The 25,260-nt window shown below is 33.2% G+C and overlaps 1 protein-coding gene and 2 long non-coding RNA genes across 25 annotated transcripts in view; 1 reads left to right on the top strand and 2 right to left on the bottom strand.

Moving 5' to 3' along the window:
- Positions 1-2,364: 2,364 nt before the first annotated feature.
- LOC125874948 (uncharacterized) overlaps positions 2,365-25,260 on the bottom strand; it is a 103,534-nt gene continuing 80,638 nt past the window's right edge. Inside the window, exon 2 of the long non-coding RNA XR_007447331.1 lies at positions 2,365-2,494. This is a non-coding gene — a long non-coding RNA (uncharacterized LOC125874948). The remainder of the gene's footprint in view (positions 2,495-25,260) is intronic.
- LOC125874677 (cullin-1) overlaps positions 3,009-25,260 on the top strand; it is a 141,669-nt gene continuing 119,417 nt past the window's right edge. For 4 of the 23 annotated variants that reach the window (XM_049555728.1, XM_049555795.1, XM_049555722.1 and 1 more), the window contains exons 1-17: positions 3,009-3,206; positions 3,290-3,389; positions 4,100-4,285; positions 4,751-4,798; positions 4,879-5,082; positions 5,206-5,283; positions 5,441-5,530; positions 5,608-5,688; positions 5,770-5,832; positions 9,449-9,484; positions 9,558-9,644; positions 9,747-9,896; positions 10,004-10,059; positions 10,148-10,268; positions 10,342-10,503; positions 11,130-11,273; positions 11,384-11,602. In XM_049555728.1, coding sequence (XP_049411685.1) covers positions 3,073-3,206; positions 3,290-3,389; positions 4,100-4,285; positions 4,751-4,798; positions 4,879-5,082; positions 5,206-5,283; positions 5,441-5,530; positions 5,608-5,688; positions 5,770-5,832; positions 9,449-9,484; positions 9,558-9,644; positions 9,747-9,896; positions 10,004-10,059; positions 10,148-10,268; positions 10,342-10,503; positions 11,130-11,273; positions 11,384-11,602 — 1,959 coding nt within the window. In that variant the 5' untranslated portion in view covers positions 3,009-3,072. Of the gene's footprint in view, positions 3,207-3,289; positions 3,390-4,099; positions 4,286-4,750; positions 4,799-4,878; positions 5,083-5,205; positions 5,284-5,440; positions 5,531-5,607; positions 5,689-5,769; positions 5,833-9,448; positions 9,485-9,557; positions 9,645-9,746; positions 9,897-10,003; positions 10,060-10,147; positions 10,269-10,341; positions 10,504-10,607; positions 10,729-10,801; positions 10,964-11,129; positions 11,274-11,383; positions 11,624-11,696; positions 11,865-11,958; positions 12,472-25,260 lie in introns of those variants that run through there. The other 19 variants (XR_007447307.1, XR_007447313.1, XM_049555736.1 and 16 more) reach the window with 13 other exon arrangements.
- Positions 3,009-25,260, bottom strand: part of LOC125874940 (uncharacterized) — an 80,308-nt gene continuing 58,056 nt past the window's right edge. Inside the window, exon 2 of the long non-coding RNA XR_007447330.1 lies at positions 3,009-3,262. This is a non-coding gene — a long non-coding RNA (uncharacterized LOC125874940). The remainder of the gene's footprint in view (positions 3,263-25,260) is intronic.

Raw genomic sequence — 25,260 nt, 5'->3', positions numbered from 1 at the left:
AATATTTTCCATGAAAAATGATTTTCTAGAATATATTTTCTTGAAAAAACAAGTAAGTTTCTTACTTATTTCTAGTGTTTGGTAAGTAAGAAAGAAATTATTATTCCAAAAGAATTTATATATTATCTAGCAAAACACTATTGAGGTGAGATATGATAAGAATAGTGGTTCAGGAGTGGGATGGTCAAGTAGTGGGATGCTTGAATTGGTAAGAGGAGATAATAAAATTGAAATGTCATTTATGTAACTCGTTTTTCTACATTCATTAGAGAACTCATTTTCCTAGAAAATTCTTTCAAATATTTTTACCAATCAAATATGAAAAATTGAAAAACATAAACAACATTCTCAAAAAAAGAAAAAACGAAAAAAGAAAAAAGAAAAGACTACTCAAAAATGCATAAAACCCAAAAATAATAGATACAATAACCCACAATAAAATATCAAGAAATTAACACGGTAAAAATGAAAATTGTTAGAAGTATGAGGGGTTTCCAAGGAAACAAGAAAAAACACATAAAAGGGAAAATAGTGATTCACATCTCACCGAGTATTCTTCTTCTCATCAATGGTTCCCAGCTCCGTCTTGTGCCCTCATCGGGTCTAGATTCTCGATCACCATTTCGGATATTCCCTCGCTCTCAGGTGACATCATAGGTACGTTTTCCGGTTAAATTATGAGCTCCGATTCGATGTATACAGTTCACATGTATACCTATGATGCATAGTTGATGTGGTGGTTTTGGTCTAATTGTTTCTTCGTTTGCTTCGGATTGATCCTGTTGTTGATTTTGTTTCCAGTGGTTATAGAAATTGTGCTGTTTTATTGTGGTTGATTTTGCGATCTTCAGAGCTGTGATTGATGGACTAGTTTTATGTTGTTTTTTATTTCTCTGTTGTTGATTCTGAGCATGAGTGTTTTGTCCTTTTGAAGTTAGGTGTAGTGGAGGTTTAGTGTTCATTACTGCGGTTTGAGTTTAATTTTTGGTTCATTCTTTGTTGTACAACTGACGGCATTCATTTAAACTAGAAATTCAATTCGAACAACTGATTCCAGAACTTTGTTTTATTTCGTTAACTGCCTGAAAATTTAGACTTTTCAGCTATGTTGCTCGGACTCTTCAAAAATATCGACAAAAATGTACGGGTGCGTGTCTGATCCTCCAAAAATTGTGTATTTTTGAAGGATCCGAGCAACTTAGCTTTTCAGTGTCTTCGATGTGTATTTTCTTTTGGTATTCTCAGTTTAATTTACTTATTTATTTATTGATAGAACCCTGAAAAGATTTTAAGCTCATGGCTTTTAGGGCCAAGTGTGCAAATTTGGTAACTCTAGTTTATCTAAATAGAACTTAGAGTAGAATTCCTTATCACCGAGCAATAAGCATGAATAAAAAGTAAGCTCACATGAATATTGTGTTATACCTGTGAGTTGTTTTGTTATGAATCATGAGCTTGGATGATTTGTTGGCAAGTAAATATCAATAGCGGATGAGGTAATTACTCGGGGTTTTTATTTTGGCTCAATGTTGGTAGTCTCTACTGCACATTATTGTACTCTTGTGCAGTGTTATCAAAGGCGTGCTTTAAGCGCGCTTAAGCCCTGAAGCGAGGCTCAAAACGTGTTAAGCACTTCGCGTCACTTTATGTGCGCTTCAATGTCGTCATCAAGGCTCTAAGGCAAATGTTTCCTTGCCAATGAGCCTCGTATGAAGAAGTGACTCTAAATAATTGATATTTCACTTTATCATAATTTTTTTTTCAATTTNGCTTGGATGATTTGTTGGCAAGTAAATATCAATAGCGGATGAGGTAATTACTCGGGGTTTTATTTTGGCTCAATGTTGGTAGTCTCTACTGCACATTATTGTACTCTTGTGCAGTGTTATCAAAGGCGCGCTTTAAGCGCGCTTAAGCCCTGAAGCGAGGCTCAAAACGTGTTGAGCACTTCGCGTCACTTTATGTGCGCTTCAATGTCGTCATCAAGGTTCTAAGGCAAATGTTTCCTTGCCAATGAGCCTCGTATGAAGAAGTGACTCTAAATAATTGATATTTCACTTTATCATAATTTTTTTTTCAATTTCTTTGGTCATATTTTTGTCATTCATGTTTATAATTATTAGTCTTGGGCTAAACATATATATTTGCATTCTTTTCTCCCTTTGCGCCTTTTTTCATTAAAGCCCACACTTTATTTGCGCTTAAAGCCCTCACGGACCTTAGAGCTTTTTTGTGCATTTCGCCTTTGATAGCACTGCTCTTGTGAAGCTCTCTCGAAGGCTTATTTTTTTGTGACATTTACTTTTACTTTACGCTTATCTTAGCACTTCTAAAATTTTGGAGTTTGGACTTGTTTAGTTACATAAATGGTTCATTTGTCCTTGATAATTCATTATACTGAAAGTCCTATACACCCAACTAAATATCTAATTCAGAATGGTAAAGAATCTTTAGAAGACCAAGATCACACTGAACCAATAAAAAAACCCACTAACTTTTCCAATTGGGCACCGATAACTGCGGTAATTTGGAATATTTCCAGTTAGTGAACTTTGATTCGTTCCTTTATTATCGGATTTTATTCTTGTTCTCCTTTATCTTCTCTCCTCTTTGTATTACTTGAATTTAAGCCTCCAATTTGTAATCCTGTTTCCTGTTCTTGATTTTTAGTCATATTCTACTACCCTTTCTATAGTGAGACCCAGAAATGGCTCAAGGTACTTGCGCGATTCTTAGTATGAATCGCTCCTTAACAGCCCCTCACTTTGAAGCCTTGAAACCCAAGTATTCTGGTCCATATTTCAAGGATAAACCCAAGTTTGTAGCCTGTCCAACATCAGATTTTGGTATTTAATAAGAGCATTCTTTCTGTCATTTGTTTGTTTATTCTTAACAGTAAAGTCAAGCATTAATGTGATTTGATTTTCTGGCTGGCTTATAAATTGCTTAATTTTCTTACTAGCTTTTGTTGAGTTTAGTTGGTGATGTTATTTAGTTTGGGAACAGGACCACAGGTGTTTGGAATTTGTGTAGGGTTGCATTCTGTTAAATTGTGAAGATATTGAAATCACAATGAACCATCGTAGCACAATCGATCTGGAACATGGATGGGACTTCATGCAAAGGGGCATTACAAAGCTGAAGAACATTCTAGAAGGGCTGCCTGAGCCTCAGTTCAGCTCAGAGGACTATATGATGCTGTATACGTATCCTTTTAGACTCCCTCACTGTTAGGCATGTAGATAACTTGGATTTGATTCACCTTTCGTTTCCTTAAGTCTACTAACAGGACAATTTACAACATGTGTACTCAAAAGCCCCCACATGATTATTCTCAACAGCTGTATGACAAATATCGTGAAGCTTTTGAAGAATATATCACAACAACGGTAAGGGTAACTGCAGTTTACATTCACATTTCACTTTAGTTGAAATTAAACAAGGTACTACAATAAAACAAGAAAAATAAGAATTGAAGAAGTATTATTCTTAATTTTTCTTTGATGTTTGTTATATCCATGTACCATTCTTGATTGTCTGCTCTCTTTGTATCATTCTGGAATGTTTGGAACTTAGAAAAATGATTTCTTTAATAAAGAAAAGGGAAATCATTAGTCTGGTAAGCCCTTTGTTACTCTTTTATTTTTCAATTTTAGCCATGTAACAAAGAGGGCTTAGTATGGGTAGTTTCCTTGGTGCCCTCTGTGATTCTATTTTGTGCCCTCAATGATTTTATTTAATAAGGATCCATGTGCAAGTATCAACATTTTTTGGGGATCTGAATGTAATTCAGGCATTGCTTTCCCAAGAGACTATATCTTTTAGTTTTATTCCCACTATTATAAGATTCAAATTTAGAAAGGCTGCTTCTTCATCCCATAGAATATTAAGAGAAGGATACGGGGAAAAGTGGATAGAAGTTTCAAAACACAGCTAAATTACATGGATTTTTTGTATGTTATTTTAGGCATGCAATTTTTCTTAGGAGTTTAAAATGATGTAAACTCAAATTTAGCTTAAAGTTTGTTTACCCAATTTTTGTTTCTCCAAATAATTCTACCTTCTCTAAATTTCACACGGCAATTCAATTTCAAAATAGGTATTGCCTTCTTTGAGAGAAAAACATGACGAGTTCATGTTGCGAGAGCTGGTAAAAAGGTGGTCAAATCATAAGGTCATGGTCAGATGGTTGTCGAGATTCTTCCATTATCTTGACCGCTATTTCATTGCCCGGAGATCTCTGCCGGGGCTTAATGAAGTTGGATTAACTTGCTTCCGTGATCAGGTAATTATGGTTCTCCTTCTCTTTTCATCAAAACTTTGTTTCTATGGTCATCTATTAAAACATCTCCACCTGATCCCTTGGTTAAAGCACTGAGTTCAGCTGATCGCTTCTATATTTATTTTTTTAATTTTATTTTCTCGGTTTTGCCTCTTCTAGAATTTGGTTTTCAGTTTGACAGTATACTAGTAAACTGCTGCCACATCCTTTTACGAAAAGATGTTATCATTTGGTCCCTCCATCCCAATTATGTGAAGGTGATTGGCCGGAGTTTAAGAGAAAAAGAAAGAATTTTGAAACTTGTGGTATAAAGTAAGCTATAGAAACTTAAGTAAAACAAGAAATTCGAAGTTAAATTGTTACTAATATGGAAAGATGTCCCTTTTTTGGGGACTAACTAAAAAAGAAAGAGTATCACATAAATTGGGACAAAGGTAATATCTTACGGGCAACTGTTTTCTATTTCAGGTCTACCAAGAGTTGAATGGAAAAGTCAGGGATGCTGTTATATCTCTGGTATCCCTTTTGTCTTGCTTTGAGTTTTCACTACCATTTCTTTTTTCCTTTTAATTGAGCAACGACATTCCTCTAACCAGATTGATCAAGAGCGTGAGGGAGAGCAAATTGACAGAGCCCTACTAAAGAATGTGCTAGATATATTTGTTGAAATTGGAATGGGATCAATGGATTATTATGAGAACGATTTTGAAGCTGCAATGCTCAAGGATACAGCGGCTTATTATTCTCGCAAAGCTTCTAACTGGATCCTCGAAGATTCATGTCCAGATTATATGCTGAAAGTTAGTATACTGCTTATGCAACCCCTTAATTCTGCCATTCTTACCCTGTTGCTTCTTCTGTCTGTCCTTTTTCTGGTTAAAGTCCATATGTTAACCTACATAATCATGTCAATGTTCCTTTAGGCCGAGGAGTGCTTGAAACGGGAGAAGGATAGGGTTTCTCATTATCTCCATTCAAGCAGCGAGACAAAGTTGCTTGAGGTTCATTCCAGCTCTTAATCTTTATTCTTTACTGGAACTTTAGCCTTCAAAATGGAGGATGTTGCTATCAGTTTTTATTGTTCACATCTTCTTTTTTCTGGATCTAGCCTATCAACTTTAAATTAGCTGCAACTTTACTACTCTCACCTTTCTGCAGAAAGTGCAACATGAGTTGTTGTCTGTGTATGCCACTCAACTTCTTGAGAAGGATTACTCTGGATGCCATGCGTTACTAAGAGATGATAAGGTAGTTAGCAGCATCTTAATGACCATGTTTCTGAATTTTTTTTGCAGTAATTGACACAATCATGATTATTTTATTAGGTTGAAGATTTATCAAGGATGTATAGGCTCTTTTCGAAGATCCCTCGAGGCTTAGACCCTGTGGCTAATATTTTTAAGCAGGTTTGTGATCTCATGACCTCATATTCTTGATTGTATGCCTATAAGTTACTTCATGTATCCTTCTTTTTAATCTGAATGCAGCATGTTACTGCTGAAGGTACAGCTTTGGTAAAACAGGCTGAAGATGCTGCTAGCAATAAAAAGGTTTGTATAATCTATCCCTTTCTCAAATTCTTTGGTCTTGAGAAATTTGGTTCTTCCTTATTTGGCGCTTATACACTTTGAGTTGACTTGGAACCAGTCAAACTAGAAGTTTTTGCTATTTTAATATGCAAAGTTACTTGTGCTCAAGTGTCTGATCAACTTAATTTCATATATTAACACACCATTTTGTCATCAATTGTTATGAATCTTTAGAGAAGGATCGATTCATAGGGCGATCTGCCATTGTCGTGGGTCCTTCACTTTCATTACATCGATGTGGATTGCCTCGTGAAATAGCAATAGAACTTTTCCAGACATTTGTAATTCGTGGTCTAATTAGACAACATCTTGCTTCGAACATAGGAGTTGCTAAGAGTAAAATTCGAGAAAAAGAGCCAATTGTATAAATTCAGCTCGTTAAAGGGAGGCTGAACCTTAGAGTCATTAAAAAGAGAGAACCCCGATCTCTTCAGCTCTTCAAAGGGAGACTGAAACCTTTGAGTTCAATGGAAGAGAGAACTCTGATCTCTTGCTCTTTGCAGACGTATGACTTACTGTTTTATTCATCAAAAGCCCCTTTAAATAGGAGTCTTATTACATCAATATGAAGTTTAATTCTTATGTAAGTAGGAGACCTAAATCTTATACCAAACTAATAACTATAGGTTAACCTAATCCTTATGAAACCATGAAACATAAACCCCATTCTAGAATAATAAAGTTACTAAATTATAAATAAATAGTAAATTGATCTACTTAAAAATATAATTAAATACTTAAAATTAATTGACTTCCTCACATCCACAACATCAATACTTTAAGTTTAAAAGCTATCTACTCTAGCACCCAAGTCTTAAAAACTACAAAATAGTCCCTACCACCAAAATTTTAGAAAATACAAACTAACCACTTTCTATAAATATTTTATATCCTTATTTAGAAATTAAAAAAAATAATCACAAAATCCATTTCTTTCCCTCCAAAACCTCTCTGAGTAAATGATCAAAGTGGTCCTTGATGTATAAGGGTTGTTTTAAGTTGATCCTTAATATATTCCACATGATCCATATGGTCCTTAATATATTATAAAAGAGGATCAATTTGATCCTTTGACCTAAAAGTAACAGATACATCAAAAAAAATCTGTTAACTTTAACACTGACCCCACGTGCAACTCACGTGCAAAAATTAAAACACTCAAAAGTTTTCCCTTTCCCCTTCTTTCTCTACATTTTTCCAATCTGTTTCAGAAGAGCTTGTGGATTTTATTTTTTTTGCTCCTCAGCCATTAAAGGGAACTTCCCTCTTCTCATCTAACACAGAGCTACTATTTTTTACTGCAAAATGTCAAGAAAGATGAAGTTTTTCTCTTTTTAGTTCATCTCTGAATCCCTAATTGCTACTCCAATTCAAAGATGATAAGTGATTTCTAATATAAAGCAATTTTGGAGGTCTTTCATTGTTGTGTAAAAAATTGATTGTATTTGAAGATACATACAGAAGATCTAATCAAAGCCCTATTTGAAGGTGACAAAATTGATTCACGATCAATGCTTTTGATTTCGAAATTAGTAAAGAAACTAAGTGTAGCTGAAAGTATATTGAAAGTATTTTAAATTGGACAGTAGCATTATGCGATAGCATTAGTTGAAAAGGAAGATTGAGACAGAGTCTATATCTCTAGATTAGAAATGAGCTTGAAAAAGAAAACAAAAAGGTGAAAAAAAGGAAGAGCAAATTGGTTAATGCCAAAAGTAGAGAGAATGTGTGTTGGTATGTTATCTTGTATGACTCTACTCTAGATTTGATATCTAAATGCGACTTGATCTTTTGAATCATGGTGCAAGTCAGTTGCCATAGGTTGATCTGTAATCTTTAGTGTATGTAATTGTATAGACAGCTTCTTTTTTCAAAAATATGGTGCTTTAGCTCTAATAATTGAAGTGCAGATTTTATATTAAAAATTTGGTCCCTTGTAATAGTAGAATCTGGTGCATATTTTATTGAGAATACCTAGTGCATCAATTTTGAGAATTCTAATGTAAATTGAGCATATGCGCTTATAATCAATGCAAAAATTTGGTGCATTGAAACATTTTATTAGCACATCTGGTGCACTTCTAATGAGCACACTCATGTCTAGTGAAGTTTGGAATGGATACGATGTACGTAGATCTTATCCTTACCTTGTAAAGATAGAGAGATAGTTTCTGATAGACTCTAGGCTTAAACAAAAATTACTTCAAAGCAGATACATCCAAGGTGAAATGACTATGATACTTGATGTTGTTGTAAGGGCAACAAACAATGATAACTAACAAGGAAGTGATGCAATTTTTGAAGATTTGTTTGCTTGCAAAACAGTTTACGTAGCTCTGGTGCTTATCTAGGGTTGGGACCATTTGTCTAACTCCAAGATTCTTATTTCAATTTTTATACGAGAACATCTTTCTCATATCGATCAAGGCTTTCTTTGAGTTTGAAATAAGGGGACAAGAAGTAAGAGCATAAACCCTTTAGATTCAACGTCAACCATGCTTCAACCTTAGTAGCTGTGTGAAAGCCGCTTAACTTCTCACTTGGTAACATTTCTTTAATTACCAAAAATAAAGAATGCAAAACATGTAGATTGTTATCCTTCACTAGCTTAAAAGTAAAGACATTAATTCTCCCTCTTCCCCTGTAATCCTATCATCTGGCCATATCAATATTAAGCTGGAGTATACCTCTTTTTTTCTTTTGTGTAGAAAACATAATTAAGAACCTCTGTCAACTGTAATGAGGTTTTCCATAACTGTATGCCAAGCTACAATATTAAGAATGAATAGAGAACAAAAGTTGCACATGATTTTAATTTCAAAGAAACAAAAAGATAGTATGGAAGACACATAGCCACTCAGACATGAAGTACACAACAAGACTTGAAGTTCAATCAAATTTGCAGATAGAAGTTAAAAATCGAAGCATAAGTTGAACTTAGATCGATGGAACAATAGCTGGTGCATATTGAAGTTTCTGATCACAAGTCGCAACTTATCAAAATCACATTACATGAGTTGATTCAAAAATATGAATAATGAGTGCTGACCACTCTATCACAACCCTTGTTCGTAGCATATTGCTATTCTGCTTATTTTGATTTCCAGTTTGTGCTTTTAATGAGTTTTGTTCAGAGATTTCTTGTTATCATATCTTCTCTTTTGTATCAAAAGCATGAAGTCACAAAGTTTGACTTCATCTCAGTGATTGTTTTGTTTCATTTACTTTATTTGTTCTTCAGTACATGGTCATTGATAATTTGGTGGATGGGAATGTTACTTCAAAGAGATGGTAAAAGTTTCTTTAAAGCAGAACCCCTCACCGAATTCTGTACTTATCTTAAAGAAAGAGCATGAGCAGTTGCTTAGGGAACCAAGACGTGCTTTTTGTCGCATTTCCTTCTTTTATGTATCTTAAATTCTCCACTTCTGCTGGTTAGAACAATGTCAAAATTAATTCATCTCATCTTTTTAGGGATGATTCTCTAAAAGATGAGACTCGTATTTCTCTGTGAATGCATTTAATATAATTGCTCAATGTCTTGCATTCTTTCTGATCAACTAGTGTTCTTCAACAGGCAGAGAAGAGAGATGTGGTTGGTTTGCAGGAACAGGTAATCCCTTCGTAAATCTGTTATCTGACCCTTGAATATGTTTTCAGTGATGAACTTACTTCTGAATTTTCAGGTTTTTGTTCGGAAAGTGATTGAGCTTCACGATAAATATTTGGCGTATGTGAATAACTGTTTCCAAAACCACACACTTTTTCACAAGGTATGTGTTGGAACGAAGGATAGTTGTCTAATTTAATTGTTCTACTCTGTGCATTAGGGTAGAAGTAAATTGCTAATATTTATCCCCTTTGTCATTTTCTAGGCACTTAAAGAGGCTTTCGAACTTTTCTGCAACAAGGGTGTTGCTGGTAGCTCAAGCGCTGAACTTCTTGCCACCTTCTGTGACAACATTCTCAAAAAAGGCGGGAGTGAGAAATTGAGTGATGAAGCCATTGAAGAGACGTTGGAAAAGGTGAGCTCTTGCTCTATAGATCCCCTTCCCTTCTTTTCCTCTAGAGCATTTACTTTTTCTTCGTACTACTGGAGCAGGAGAAAGCTGATAATAGATCTCACTTGCAGGTGGTAAAGCTGCTAGCTTATATTAGTGATAAGGACTTGTTTGCAGAATTCTATAGGTAGAGTTACCTCTACTGTGCATCTCAACTACTTGAATAGTATCTTCTTCTCCGTTACAAGTTTATGACTTCCTTTTTTTTTTTTCAGGAAAAAGCTAGCCCGGCGGTTGTTATTTGATAAGAGTGCCAATGATGAACATGAGAGAAGTATCCTAACAAAGTTGAAGCAGCAGTGCGGGGGGCAGTTCACATCAAAGATGGAGGGAATGGTAAGCTATCCAGATCAATTATACTGAATTTGAGGCTATGTTCTCTGGTGACATTCTTCTTCTCTTTCTATAGGTCACAGATTTGACATTGGCAAGGGAAAATCAAGCCAGCTTTGAGGAGTATTTGAGCAATAATCCAATAGCAAATCCAGGAATTGACTTGACGGTGACTGTCTTGACTACTGGCTTCTGGCCTAGCTACAAGTCTTTTGATCTCAACCTCCCAGCAGAAATGGTATATCATATCAATATGTTAATTGGCATTATGCAGTTGATTTTATNCTTGAATAGTATCTTCTTCTCCGTTACAAGTTTATGACTTCCTTTTTTTTTTTTCAGGAAAAAGCTAGCCCGGCGGTTGTTATTTGATAAGAGTGCCAATGATGAACATGAGAGAAGTATCCTAACAAAGTTGAAGCAGCAGTGCGGGGGGCAGTTCACATCAAAGATGGAGGGAATGGTATGCTATCCAGATCAATTATGCTGAATTTGAGGCTATGTTCTCTGGTGACATTCTTCTTCTCTTTCTATAGGTCACAGATTTGACATTGGCAAGGGAAAATCAAGCCAGCTTTGAGGAGTATTTGAGCAATAATCCAATAGCAAATCCAGGAATTGACTTGACGGTGACTGTCTTGACTACTGGCTTCTGGCCTAGCTACAAGTCTTTTGATCTCAACCTCCCAGCAGAAATGGTATATCATATCAATATGTTAATTAGCATTATGTTGATTTTATCTTGGTTTTGACCCTTGTTCCTCTTGCTGAAGTTCTTCTCTTTAGACAAAGAATGATGCATGTTGAATCATTTTTTTTCTCAAACGTCCTGTCATTGATTCATTTTATGCCGTGCATTGTCAGGTTAGGTGCGTTGAAGTATTCAAGGAGTTCTATCAAACAAAAACAAAGCACAGGAAACTTACGTGGATATACTCTTTGGGAACTTGCAACATAAATGGAAAATTTGAGCCAAAAACTATTGAGCTCGTTGTCACTACTTATCAGGTTGATTGCTGTTGTCTTACTTTTTGAAATCGGATAGGCTTAGTTAATTTGAAATATTTCTATTACGTTATTAATGAGAAAACGAGATTGAGACTTCTTCCTTTTCGTAGGCTTCTGCTCTGCTGCTCTTTAATGCTTCAGATAGATTGAGTTATCAGGAAATCATGACGCAATTAAACCTATCAGATGATGATGTTGTTCGGCTTCTTCATTCCCTTTCATGTGCCAAGTACAAGATTCTCAACAAGGAGCCAAGCACCAAAATAATTTCTCCGACTGATGTCTTTGAGTTCAACTCAAAGTTCACTGACAAAATGAGGAGGATCAAGGTACAATTAATGATGAGTATGGTTAGCCTTTGTACTATGAATTGTTGCACTACATTACTGACCCCTTGAGGATATTGCTGTAATGGGTATGCAGATACCTCTCCCTCCTGTTGATGAGAAGAAAAAGGTAATTGAAGACGTTGACAAGGATAGGCGGTATGCTATAGATGCTTCAATTGTGCGTATTATGAAGAGCCGTAAAGTATTGGGCTACCAGCAACTAGTCATGGAGTGCGTTGAGCAGTTGGGACGCATGTTTAAGGTGGTATCCTTTGTGATGAACTTCTACTTCTCAATTTTAATGTTATTTATTCAAGCTCAACTGAGCTAATTACTTTGTTTTGAATACTCCATAGCCTGATGTCAAAGCTATCAAGAAGAGAATAGAAGATTTGATAACTAGAGATTACCTAGAGAGGGACAAAGATAATCCAAACCTGTTCAAGTACTTGGCATGATTTGTGCAGATCATAGTGAATGAGTGATGTTTATATGAACTTCTGCAATCGACGTAGGAGGAGAAACATGCCCCACAAGATGAGGACAGATTTCTTTAACTCCTACCTCCCTGGACCTTTGATTGCCTTGCACCAGGAGCTTGAAACATTTTGTACAAATGGTTAAGATCTCAGGAAAAAGTAGAATTGCGTCTCAGATACTTGAGATGAGATTGCCTTAACTTCTTCCAATCCTATATGGCCCTTTAGCTTGCTCTATTATGTGTTTTGTCGGCTACCTGTTCGAGTTTGAGTAAATGTAATATTCTAGTCAACAGCAACTTATAGTACATTCTCTGCAACCCGACTTTCTTGGCTCTTTATAGATTGTGATTTTGACCTTGGTGGTCCTTATGGGGCGCTTTCTTTCAATCTTGTGCAAGTTTATTGGATTCGGACCTTCATGACTGGTCCTTATGCTTTCTTTCAAACTTTGTGGACGTGGAAAACTGGTAGCTTGGGGATGGCATTCAGGCCAGAATCTAGATTATATAGCTTTGTAGATTCGAAGATACCAGCTCGATATAGTAACACTCTTAGGGCCCGTTTGGAAAGCCACCTTGGTAATTGGATTTGGTGTAATTGGGTGTAGTTACAATGTATGTCCTGTTTGGTTGGACACGTAATTACTTGGTCAGGTAATTTGTGTAATTGGCCGGGGGGTAATTACACTCTCCAATTCACAAGGAGAGGATGTGAATTGTTGGTAGTTACGTGGTGTAATTTTATTAGTATTCTAATTTTTAAATTAAAATAGAGTTTATTGTTAAGTATGGTTATAGAGCTACGTTTTCTTTTTTTAAAAAAATAAACATAAATCATATTTATGTATGCTATGTTGAAATTTGCGATAAGAGTATTATGTTAAGAAAATTGAATTTATAACTTATGTTATATTTTCAGTTTCATTTGTATTAGTAATATTGAATTCACTTTTTTTAATTAGATTTGATAAATTATCTTCTTGTCAAACATTTTAATGATTTATGACATTTTATTTATATATTAATCTTTTTATCAAACATGCATTTCATAATGTTCTAGAAACTTCATACTTTTAGTTTTTATGATCAATTCAATTACAATAAATTAATTTGAAAAAATATAAATCAATTATTTTTTCATAATATTAGTTAAGAACAATATGTTTATTAACTAATATATTTTCAAAAACTAATATATACCTTAAATATTTAATTTAATATCATTTATAAAATTTCTTAGTTGTCTAGTATAAATTTTAAATAATTAATTTTTATTTTTAAATTTTAATATAATTTTATGACTGCAATTGTGCATCCAAATAGAACATGTGTAATTACACTTTGACATTCAAACATGACATGTGTAATTACACTGAAACAACCAAACAGGTCAGCGTAATTACTAGATTGTGTAATTACTAGGCTGGTAATTACACCAATTCCAATTACCAGGTGGCTTTCCAAATTGACCCTTAAAGTTACTAAAATATGCTATTTAAAATTGCAAAACTAGCTAGAATTAGAAATTATGAGAAATATCATTGTTTACATAACCTGGATAAGTTTGTTATGGTCTCTTGACACCAATCATCCTTGAGCCTAGAGCCAAATTTTAAGCCTGTGAAAGATGATGATATTGGTGATAGAGGCCTTTTAGGTGGCATAATAGCCTTTATGCCCTAGTATCCGTAACTTATTTACCCTTTAAGTAAGCATTTACATGAGAGAAGAAGACATCTCATCTTCACTAATAAAATACAATTTCATTTCTTAGTTTTGAGAATATGGAAAAGATCCTGAATCTTGTTATTTTCTTGCTTTTGTTATTATATCAATTTCATATTCTAGTTCTTATAGGCATAGTCAAAAAATGTTTCTTCATTATTGTTTCGTCGACTTAGTCTCCCCCTCCACCCCCACCCCAAAAAAAAATAGAAGGGTGAGATCGATATTAATTCACTTGTTCTTGATCCCCAATTTTACAAATTTAACTATTAGTACAAACACATGTTTAGCTAAACAAATTTCTTCAAACGTGTCATTTTTTCTTGGATGGCAATTCAACATTTGAAGGGTAGAGCTATAATGATTAGTATATGAACTATGAAGGTATGGTGTCTCCTGTCATAATATGTGAAGCTTGGATTAAGAAGATAAATAAATGAAAGTTCTTCCCTATATAATACAATTCTTCCATATCAATTTGTTTGATCTACTTTCCTTTTTAGTCCATTTAAAAAAGATTGAAATTTTCTTTTTTTAATAATTTTTATTTCAACTTTTCACCTGACATGTTTAAGTCCACAAAATTAAAAGGTATTTTGATACATTTGAGAGATCTTTAATTTTTTATCACAAGATCGATTAAAAGGTCACTTAATTTGAAACAAAGAGAGCGTATGTTATGAAATATTAAGATGATGGATATTAATGTCCATATGCACTTGTATTTGGTGGATGTCAATGTTCATTTGCACTAGTAAACTTGACTTTCCAAGTTACTTGAGACTTGTAATAACTTACATTGTATATGAAAATTGATAGATACAATTGGAAGTATAAGAAAGCTCTTCTTTCTTCTCCCTATTTCTATTGCTCTCTTGTAGTAGTATTTGTCTTATTTTGCTTTGATTTTATAACATGTTATCAACATGAGTTTCTAATTTATTCTAAAGATATGCATGATATGAATCTTATTGCTGCTATGTTTAAGATGTTTATGTTTGCATTATTGTTGACATAATTGTTGCATCAATTGTAAATGAATCTTAGTTTCTATTGTCATTGCTAGTAACCTAATTTTTAAGAATTTATTCTAGAGAGGACCCTCTGATCTATCAATAAAAAGATATTCATGTGTGGGGCGATAAATAATCCTAGAAAAGTTTGATTGAAACTCCCTCCACATCCCACGAAGATCTCTACACACTTGTCCAGGACAAGTGAGATCTTTGATCTGCGTGCCTGAGAGCAACTCAAACAAACTATTTGGTGTGGTCTGAATTCAAACATGCTAGTCCGCCTGCTGCTAGGTCAAAAATTGACGTCGTGTGAGGGCGCCTTTATGCCCCTTAATGAATCAAGTTCGATCTTTGTTTGATTTCGACGACCTGCATAGATTTCATGAGATCGGTCCACTATTATTACGAAAAAAAATCCTACCCTCTCTTTACAGTTAAGTGACTTTCAGTTCCTTCACGTCACTATTAGGAAAGTAAGCAACTTCTATTAGTGTTGGATCTTCATAAGACTGGGCACCGCATCGGAACAGGACCATCAGATCGGAACGAACCGGTACCAGACCGGAATGGGATGGTTTGACCGGGTCGTTGATTGGTACCAGAATGAGCCGGACCGAAATTACCAGAATGGAGGCTTGGTTCCGTTCCGTCTCACTATATACCAAGATAGAAAAATGGAACGGGATGGGATAAACAGGAAGACACATACAACTATTTTAAAAAATAATAATTTTTTTTGAGTTATTTTGAATTACGAAAATATGAATGTTTTTCTTATTTTTCTAAGTTTAATAGTTTTGAAATTTATAATGTAATTTTACTTAAGTTTATTTTAAAGATATCTTTTTTAATTTTTACTTATATAAGTTCGTAAGTTAAGTTGAATAAAGTTTTTTTTTAAAAGTTTTTGAGCTTAAGTTTTCAAGTTTATAAGTTATATGTTATAAGTTATACTTATAACTTGTAATTTAAATAACTTGCTGCAAGCCTATTTTTAATTAATTAAAAATAATTTATCGAGATCAGATCGGATCGGAATCGGGATGAACCAGTACCGGTATACGGGTATCAAATCATGATACCATTCCATTCGGAGTACCGATTCACTGTATCCCATTCCGTTTTGAATACTACCGGACCGGAATGGTACCGAAAATCTTAAGTCAAATTGATCGTGTCATATGCAAAGTCTATCAATGATGATTCATTAATGTCTATTGATTTTGACTCCTCTCCCTTCTTAATTATGCGCTCAATATTTCATTTTCTGTGTGTTTTTAATAATACATCTTATGTGTACTTATATAGGAAAATAATAAGGTCAACTTAATAATCCTAATGAGACATAAAAGTACCCCTTATGGGTATATTCAATTTTCCTACATCTCCCACTCACAGCTAATGAGAATGTCTTTTCAGTCTGAGAACATATTCTCATCTCCACAATTATTCATATAGGGAAATTAGACTATGAGACCAACAAATTGTGAGAGCTAAGTGATATATATGTTAGGAATATATAACCTCTCTTCGAGTTTAAATATGCAAGTAGATCATAAAGTATGCAGTACCTCATGTCATATAAATTACATTTGATATATTCTCAAGATCTCATATATCATTATTTCTTGTATTCAAAATTATAACTCATAAGTTATATCTGGTGCAACGATGAGCACAAATCAATGAGATTTCATTAATGAACTTCCTCTTCTCATGATGGTTTAATTGTTTTTCTAGATATACTCCTCTAAATCGAATATGTATTCATAAGCTTTTAAAAACATATTAAGATAGTAAACATCAAGTATCTAATTAAAGTCACTAAGGGCACATATTTTGAGCCATTACTTTTGGGTCTCATACAACAATACAATTAGAATGGGCTTACGTTAAATCCAATTGGTCGATGTTAATCAGCACACATGATATGAAAAGCATGCTACAACATTTTATTATTTACCATAGGCCGTATATCTTTGTATTTTTAAATAATGTTGTAAATATGATATTTAGACACCATTTATTCAAAGTTTGAGTTCATTGATCAACCTTATCATTTTAACTCACATCTGGCTTACCAAGTAGACTAGGTGAACATTTTTCACCTTGATGACCTTATGTCATTATTTATGCGACATTCAAATTTAAGTTGATTGCTTTCAGATTATTTATTTGATAATTTTACTTAAAATTCAATCTTATCTCTACTTATCACTAAGACAAGGAGAAAATTATCTATGTGAGAAGGCTAACATCATGTCTACTCAACATAATTATAAAGAAAAAAACAAATAGCTGAATAAGTAAGGAATGCTCATAACATTCAATAATTAAAATATGTATTAATACAAATAAACTTTATTGATAATTAAAGAACATCTGTTTTGTGAACATGAGAATAAAAAACAATATGAAGTAACTCAAATTCTGCTAAAGTCTTGAGACCTCGTGTGTATCATAAATGCATCTCCAGTCAATTGATTAGTCAATGAATCTTCTAATATGTCTCTTACATTCTTGAGTTAGTATTTGTTTATTATGAAACTTTAAACACTTTTATCTTTTGTTATTGCTTTCATATTGGAGTTGAGTTGAGGTGAGTTTGTCTTCTNCAAATAAACTTTATTGATAATTAAAGAACATCTGTTTTGTGAACATGAGAATAAAAAACAATATGAAGTAACTCAAATTCTGCTAAAGTCTTGAGACCTCGTGTGTATCATAAATGCATCTCCAGTCAATTGATTAGTCAATGAATCTTCTAATATATCTCTTACATTCTTGAGTTAGTATCTGTTTATTATGAAACTTTAAACACTTTATCTTTTGTTATTGCTTTCATATTGGAGTTGAGTTGAGGTGAGTTTGTCTTCCCATATTATCAGTTTAGTTAGCTATGTTTCAGTTTCCCCTTACACGGTTGTACATTCAATGTACTGACGTCATTCGACCTGCATCTTATAATGATACATATACAAGCTGACAAGATTATGAACAAGTGCTTCGTTGAGATCATTTGACATTCCAGTTAGCTTTGGTGAGCCTTCTTGTATTTCGGAGGACTTCATCTTTACCTTACCGTTAGTATTTTTCAGATGTCGTGGGTCTTATCCTGATATCCTTCTATAGTACTAGAGGCTTCATAGATAGATAGAGTTGAGAAGTTTTTCAGTTGTTACTTTCTTTGAGTTGTTTTACAAACTATAAGTATTTCTATTGAGTATTGTTCAGACTTTTTGAGTTGAGTATTTGAGTTTAACAGATTTAATTCAATTTTAAGTCTATTATTGCTTGAGTTAGTTTTCTGATTGTAGTCCGCCAAGATAAGGGTTCATTTGGGGACCATCAATGGTTCTCGAGTGTCGGTTATGTCTAGGGTGTAGGCTCGGATCGTGACAGTCCGAATACAAAGCACTTGATATATAAAGCTTCTGTCTGTTACGCTAAAAAGGGATCAATCAATTTACAATTCCATAAAACACGCAATCACTGCTAATCAATCCCTCATAATGTGTATCAACTTCAACAATTCAAAATTGTTCAAGCAGATCGTCCAACATCCTTTCAACTTTGATTCAAAATTTTCACAAATTTGAAGAAGATACATCGTGAAATATATATCAATTTTGCTAAGATATTCAGGAATCTGAAAAAATTTGAAGTAAGGTATAAATGATACAAAAGCGATAGAATCGTTGTTGGAAAAATATTTCATTTGTGAATCTAAAATTAGCATTGTAACTGAATTGAGGAAAAAACTAGACATTAGATACATCATAAAAGATAATTTTAATGCATGACCAAACACACCTAAAGACACTTAATACAAAGTTGATATTGAATTCTGATAAATAACCATATGTATTGTGTTAGCTTTGTACTAGGGTGTTCAGTTATGTATTCGATACATAACAATAGGTGTTGTATGTATCAGGCAAAATTAATGAATTGAGGAAAAAAATAGACATTAGATACATTGTAGAAGATAATTCTAATACATGACTAAGCACACCTATATAAATCTGATACATAAATTCTAATGCATAACAATATGTATTGTGTTAGCTTTGTATTCAGTGTGTTTAGTTATGTATTTGATACATAACAATGAATATTGTATGTATCATGTATTAAAATATAATGAAAGCTTGCATAGTTATGTATTAAATACATAACTATCATATACATAACTATAAACAAGATTCATACTGATTTAGGTTTGAAATAAGTGAGGTTATGTATCAACAATAACATTTGTGTCAAATACATTATACACAAACAAAGTTGTAATGTATCTAATAGTTGAAACATAAACATGATACATAAGCAAACACACATCAACCAGTTACATTAAAAATTTGAATCTTGGGTAGAGAAGACCGTATAGTAAAACCATCGATTCCCCCCCCCCCCCCCCCCAATTTTTTTGAAGATCAATACTAAACTATGGAGCATAATTCATATGTATCAGAACTTTAGGATGAAGAACAGAAAATTAAAAAAAAGTCAAAATCTGATCAACTGAAAGCAAACAAAGGTGATGAAGAAATCCTTTTACTTTTTTAAGAACTTGAGACTAATGGGAAAAAAATCGAAATAATACGGTTGTAATTCAAAAATGGTGACTTGGAGGAAATTGTTGATACATGCCATGATTTTAGGCATTAAATTGGGAAGTTACACGTGAAGAGTGATGCATTCGAGAATAAGAGAGATGGTGAGGAAAATAGGACATTTTGTAATTTTTTCAAAATGATACGAAATTTTAGAGAATATGGTAAAAAAGTTGCGTAGTTGGATATTTTTTCCTTAAAATTATAAGGAGAAACTACATTAATAGGCTACAAAATATAAAAGGACAAATTACTTAACTACACTCCTTTACTTACCTTAATATTCATTTATCCTTACTTATTTCAAAAATTTCAAAAATTCCTTATTTACCTATGTATCCCGCATGTATTCCGTGCACAACGCTATGTATCCCACATGTATTCCGTGCACAACGCTATGTGTCCCTCTATGTGGAATGTATCAAACGCTATGTATCCCGTGCACAACGCTATGTATTCCGCTATGTGGAATGTATCAAACCTAATGTATCCCGTGCACAACGCTATGTATCCCACAAACATCATTTTTAAGGGATTTTTGGTAAATAGAAAACTAGAAGGGATAGGATGTTATTTAGTACTTATAATATGTGGTTCCTATAATTTATACAATATAAAATAATAACAATTTCATAGCCCAATCCAAACTAATTCAGCAAATACTTATTCTCCCAAAATGAATTACAATCCATATCCCCCCTTTAGTTTAGGCCAAATTTCCTTTCAACCCCTTTAAATTTAGGCCCAATTTCACCCTAACCCTTTTAAATTTAGTCCCAATTGGCCCAACCCAATTTTTTTGTCCTATTATTTTGTTCTTTTTTGGGAAAAAAACATAAGTAGACACTTTTTTTTTATAAATAATTACATATATATGGCAATATTCAGTGAATAGCAATTATGACATATTTAATATTTACTTCTATAGCCTTTTTACATTCTGAATAGATCATGGGTAAGATAAAGTAGAGATTCAAGGTACCACAAACTCTGCAGTTCCTTTATTTATGCTAACAATAACTACCTTTTATCTATAAGAATTCTAATACATCGATGATCTCTTCCTTCTACATATAAAGCGAACGATTATTTACTAAGAGTTTGTTTTTCTTTCTCAAACTGAAAAATACTCATATTAACCAATCTAAATTTTTGTCATGGAAGAAGAAATTGTAATTTTGGTTCAACACAGCGGTGGATGGGATAATGAACACAATTTCAACCATTTCATAGTTGATGGCTTGACACTAAAAGAGAGTTCGAATTTGGATACCTTTCTTGATGAAGTAACGAAGATACTTGGTATTTATGCTTCTATGGATACAATTGAAATTAAATATTCCGTGAAGCAGAATTATACTCCAATGAAGATATAGAACGATAGGAGTTTGAGATGGTACTTGGATTGAAAAAGTTGCTTCACTGATTTTTCCTCTATGTATAACATTGAAGGAGAAATTGTGACGAAATTTTGTCAAATTCGATTCCTAATAATTCAACTTCAAATTCTAGCCAAGATATGCAATTGGTACAACGTGTTGAACTCACTCAATCACTTATGCCAGTACATGGAAACTACTCCCGTGATGAAATAGAAATTGACGAGGATGGTATAATTGACAACAAATTTCATAAATACATTAGAGAAGGCCAGTTGTATATGAAAAAGGAGATACTCCAAGATGTTGTAAATCACATTGCCATCAAGGAGAATTTTCAGTTCAAAGTTAAGCGTTCAAGTTCGACAAGGTAATATATGAACTTCAACTAATGGTAGCAAGTGTTTTTATAAGTTGGTGTCAAATTCATATTATTACTTGTTATTGTGTTTGTTGTCACTGTACTTAAACTTTAGTATATAATATTTGGTAGCTTCTTTTTGGTATAGAGTACTTGGTATCTTAAACATTTAGTATATAATACTTGGTATCTTAACATTTAGTATATAATACTTGGTATAAAGCATATTCTAGTATATAATACTTGGTATCTTAAACATTTGCAGTTCGAAGTTAAGCATTCGACGAGGTAATATATGATCTTCAACTAATGGAAACAATTGTTTTTATAAATTGGTGTCAAATTCCTATTATTACTTGTTATTGTGTTTGTTGTCACCATACTTAAAATTTTAGTATATAATACTTGGTAGCTTAAACTTTTAGTATAGAGTACTTGATATCTTAAACATTAAGTAGATAATACTTGGTATCTTTAACATTTAGTATATAATTCTTCGTATCTTAAACTATTAGTATATTATACTTGGTATAAAGTATATTCGAGTATAAATACTTGGTATAACAAAGTTTCAATTCAGATGAAAAATCTTCTTTTGCTATGTTTCAAATACTCTGTATAAAAATAACCAATGCACATCAGTAAAAATACCAAACTGATAAAACCAAGATCGTCCAAATCCTAGATAAGAAATATGCTATATACCAAGTATTATATACTACGACTATATCAGTTTACTATGGTATCAAAATGTTGACTGCGTATTGATCGATTTGTCCAGCGTTTACCTCCAAGCATATTCCTTGTGTCTTATTCATAATATGTGCTTGCATTAATGTGTTTGATAAGGTATTGTTCTGTACTTAACTTTCCTCACCTACTATAAAAGGTAATTAACATTTGGTCAGGTACAAGTATGTGATAAATGAAAAGCACCAATGTACTGTCTCTCGTTGCAAACTAAAATTTCTTAATAGTAGTTTAATGTTAACAAAACCAGAAAATCATACTTTCATCGGAACTAACATGTTTTTTTCAATTTTACCAAACTCAAGTTTAGTTTCTTTTTCATATATCTAATAACCAGATATACCAGCATAATACATATATATAGAAATTTGAGTTGGAGAAACTCATCCTTTATAGGTGACACCATATTGTACTGAAAAATAACTTGCAAATAGAACTTCTCAAGTTAAAACATTTATAATCTACTTAAGTATCTTCCTTATGTCTTAGTCGTAATATGTTACAATTACGATATGATACCATTCAATTTTGCAGGTATTATCTTGTATGTGTTGATGATCAGTGCTCATGGTATTTTAAGTCTTCCAGCCTTAATAACTCAAGTATATTTAAGGTAAGAAAATTTTGCAATGTTCACACATGTGGAAATGGATCAAGGTTTTTTACACAACGGCATGCTACTTCAAAGTTTGTTGGAGGATGACAGTATGTGATTTGTTCGTGATATATCCTTTTTAATACATTGTATAAACGTTGATTGTTCTACCTCTGATAATTATTTTTAAATTGTAGGTAACTCCATCAACATAATATTTGTATACAGTTTATGATGGCGGAAAACGACATGTGGTCAATATGCGTGAAAGGATATGCACGTGTAGGCGATTTCAAATGGATGTTATGCCGTGTAAGCATGCCTTGGCTATTGTGAGAAAATACTACATGAATGAATATGAATATTGCTCAATATACTACAAGAAAAATAACTTACTGAACACCTATGAAGTTCTAGTGTATCCTATTCCTGATGAGAGTATATGGGAAATTCCTCCCGATGTCATAGCGGATATTGTGCTACCACCCAAAGGAAAAATCAAACCTGGCAGGCCACAAAAGATACGACACAAAAATAGTGGTGAATCAAGGCGAAAGAAATCAAGAATTACATGTGGGTTGTGTGGACAACAAGATCACAATAGGCAAACATGCCGAAATATTCCACAAGCAACTTAGCTTTTCAAGTTTATTTCTTAACTTTTATATCTGACTTCTTCTTCTAAAACATAGTTGAATCTCATGTTTGGATATTTTTTTTCCGTTTTGTGTAACATTTGTTGTCTGTTAAAACTTATATCATGTATATCTATTAGATGTCATTTGGATAAGACAATTCACTTCCTGATTATACGAAATTGCTATCTTGAAATGTTGATGACAAAGCTCTTGTTCACGGTCATATGAATAAGAGCTGCTAGCATATATTTTTTTTAAAAAATTGATGACACCTCTTTAATTGCCTGCTACTTTGCTAGTTTTAGCAAATTGAAAGTGGTTTACAATTGCCTGCTACCTTGCTAGTTTTAGCAAATTGGGGATTAACAATTTAGTACAAAGAGCTATGTAAGCGTAATTTCATGATTCCTCATACTCATACCAGACAATAATACTCCAGCTGATATACAACGTGACATTAGAAATCAATATGGTGTTAATTTGAACAACATGAAGGCATGGAGGGGAAAACAAAAGGCATGATTTGACTGTTGTGAGAAAATACTACATGAGTTAATACGAATATTGCTCTGTATACTGCAGGAAAGATAACCTACAAAACACATATGAAGTTTCAATATATCTTATTTCTGTATATGGTAAATTTTTCCGGATGTCTAAGTGGATATTATCCTACCACCCAAAGTACCAATTTAAACACTAAGGCCTTCTGGTCCTAAGGAATTCCCAGTTCTGAAAGTGACACAAGCATCAATTGTCTCGATACACACATCTCGATTTTGAATACATCACTTAACGTTCTGATACATCATGTAAATCTCCTATTAGAGATGGGTGCAGACAAGATGTTGAACAGAACTTCCAATACAGACTTTTTAATAATAGATCGATGATTTGAAGTTAATCTTGAAAGCCCTGAAACAAATGGGTCCTGTAATCATTAGAGTGCTCCTGCTTTATGTTTGTCTATAATATGACCGTGCGAGGAATTGATAATACTCTCATGTAAATTCAAATGAGGTGATAAGAGTTTTGCAAACTATAGAGTGAAGGCTATATTAAGTACACTGCAAACACAATCTGGTATAATTATAAATTTTATTGTTATTTTACCGAAAAACTTATACTAAGTATGCAGGATGACGTTAGCTGCTGCAATATACTATTTGAAGAATCTGTGAATCAAATTAAACTTTAAGAGTGAAAAGACATCTCGATAGTAAAAGTCTATACAGTCAACATCAAGTCGCTTTAAGCTAGCCTCACACACTGCTCTTACATAGGCTGGATCATCGTGCACTTCTCTGTTTCCTCTATGCTCATCTCTTATCATCTGATGCTAAAACAACCCCAAATTTTGTTGCTAACATATGAATCTTTCCGCAAACAGTGCAACATAAATGCCACGATCCCTGTAATAAAAGAAAAAACAAATAACATCAAAGGTTAAAAATTTAAAAGAGCTTATCCATGTGTATTTTAGTAATTTTAGAAATAAAAGGCACTTACACAGCTAGTTGTGACGGCAAATCTTTAATCATCATAGCATTGAAAGGATCAACCAATGCCTTATTCTTATATGGTCCATTGTTTAATTGAATATCATTCTTTTTCCCAAAAAAAATCAAAATCAAGAGGAAGAGTGGAATAATAAATCTATACGCATCAACAAAACTGCGAATTTTGGCTCTGAAAGCAGCATCACTCATCGAATCATACACATATATCAATCTATCTTTAAAAGATAATCTTGCCATCACCCATTGTTCATCAACACAAAGAGGAAACAATAAGTGATCAACAGTATGCCACGGCATATTAGAAAGCACAAATTCACCAAGCATGTACTTGGCTATATCATGTTCCGGCTTTACCACATCACTATCTCCATTATTTTCAATGAATTTCTTATAAAGAGCTTGTATCTTGAGATCAAATAGATAATCAGTTGTAGTGAACTTCACTGGAACATCATCATACATTCCTTTCTTTCTTAGATAATAGAGGATAACATCCAAATGTTGTCATGGAATTCCAAATATCACTTATAATTTATAACCAAATAATCTATCACATAAAGACCTCATTTTTTCAAAA

This window comes from Solanum stenotomum, chromosome 1 (genome assembly GCF_019186545.1).
Source record: "Solanum stenotomum isolate F172 chromosome 1, ASM1918654v1, whole genome shotgun sequence".
Classification (NCBI taxonomy): domain Eukaryota; kingdom Viridiplantae; phylum Streptophyta; class Magnoliopsida; order Solanales; family Solanaceae; genus Solanum; species Solanum stenotomum.
This window is presented reverse-complemented; position numbering and strand designations above follow the sequence as displayed.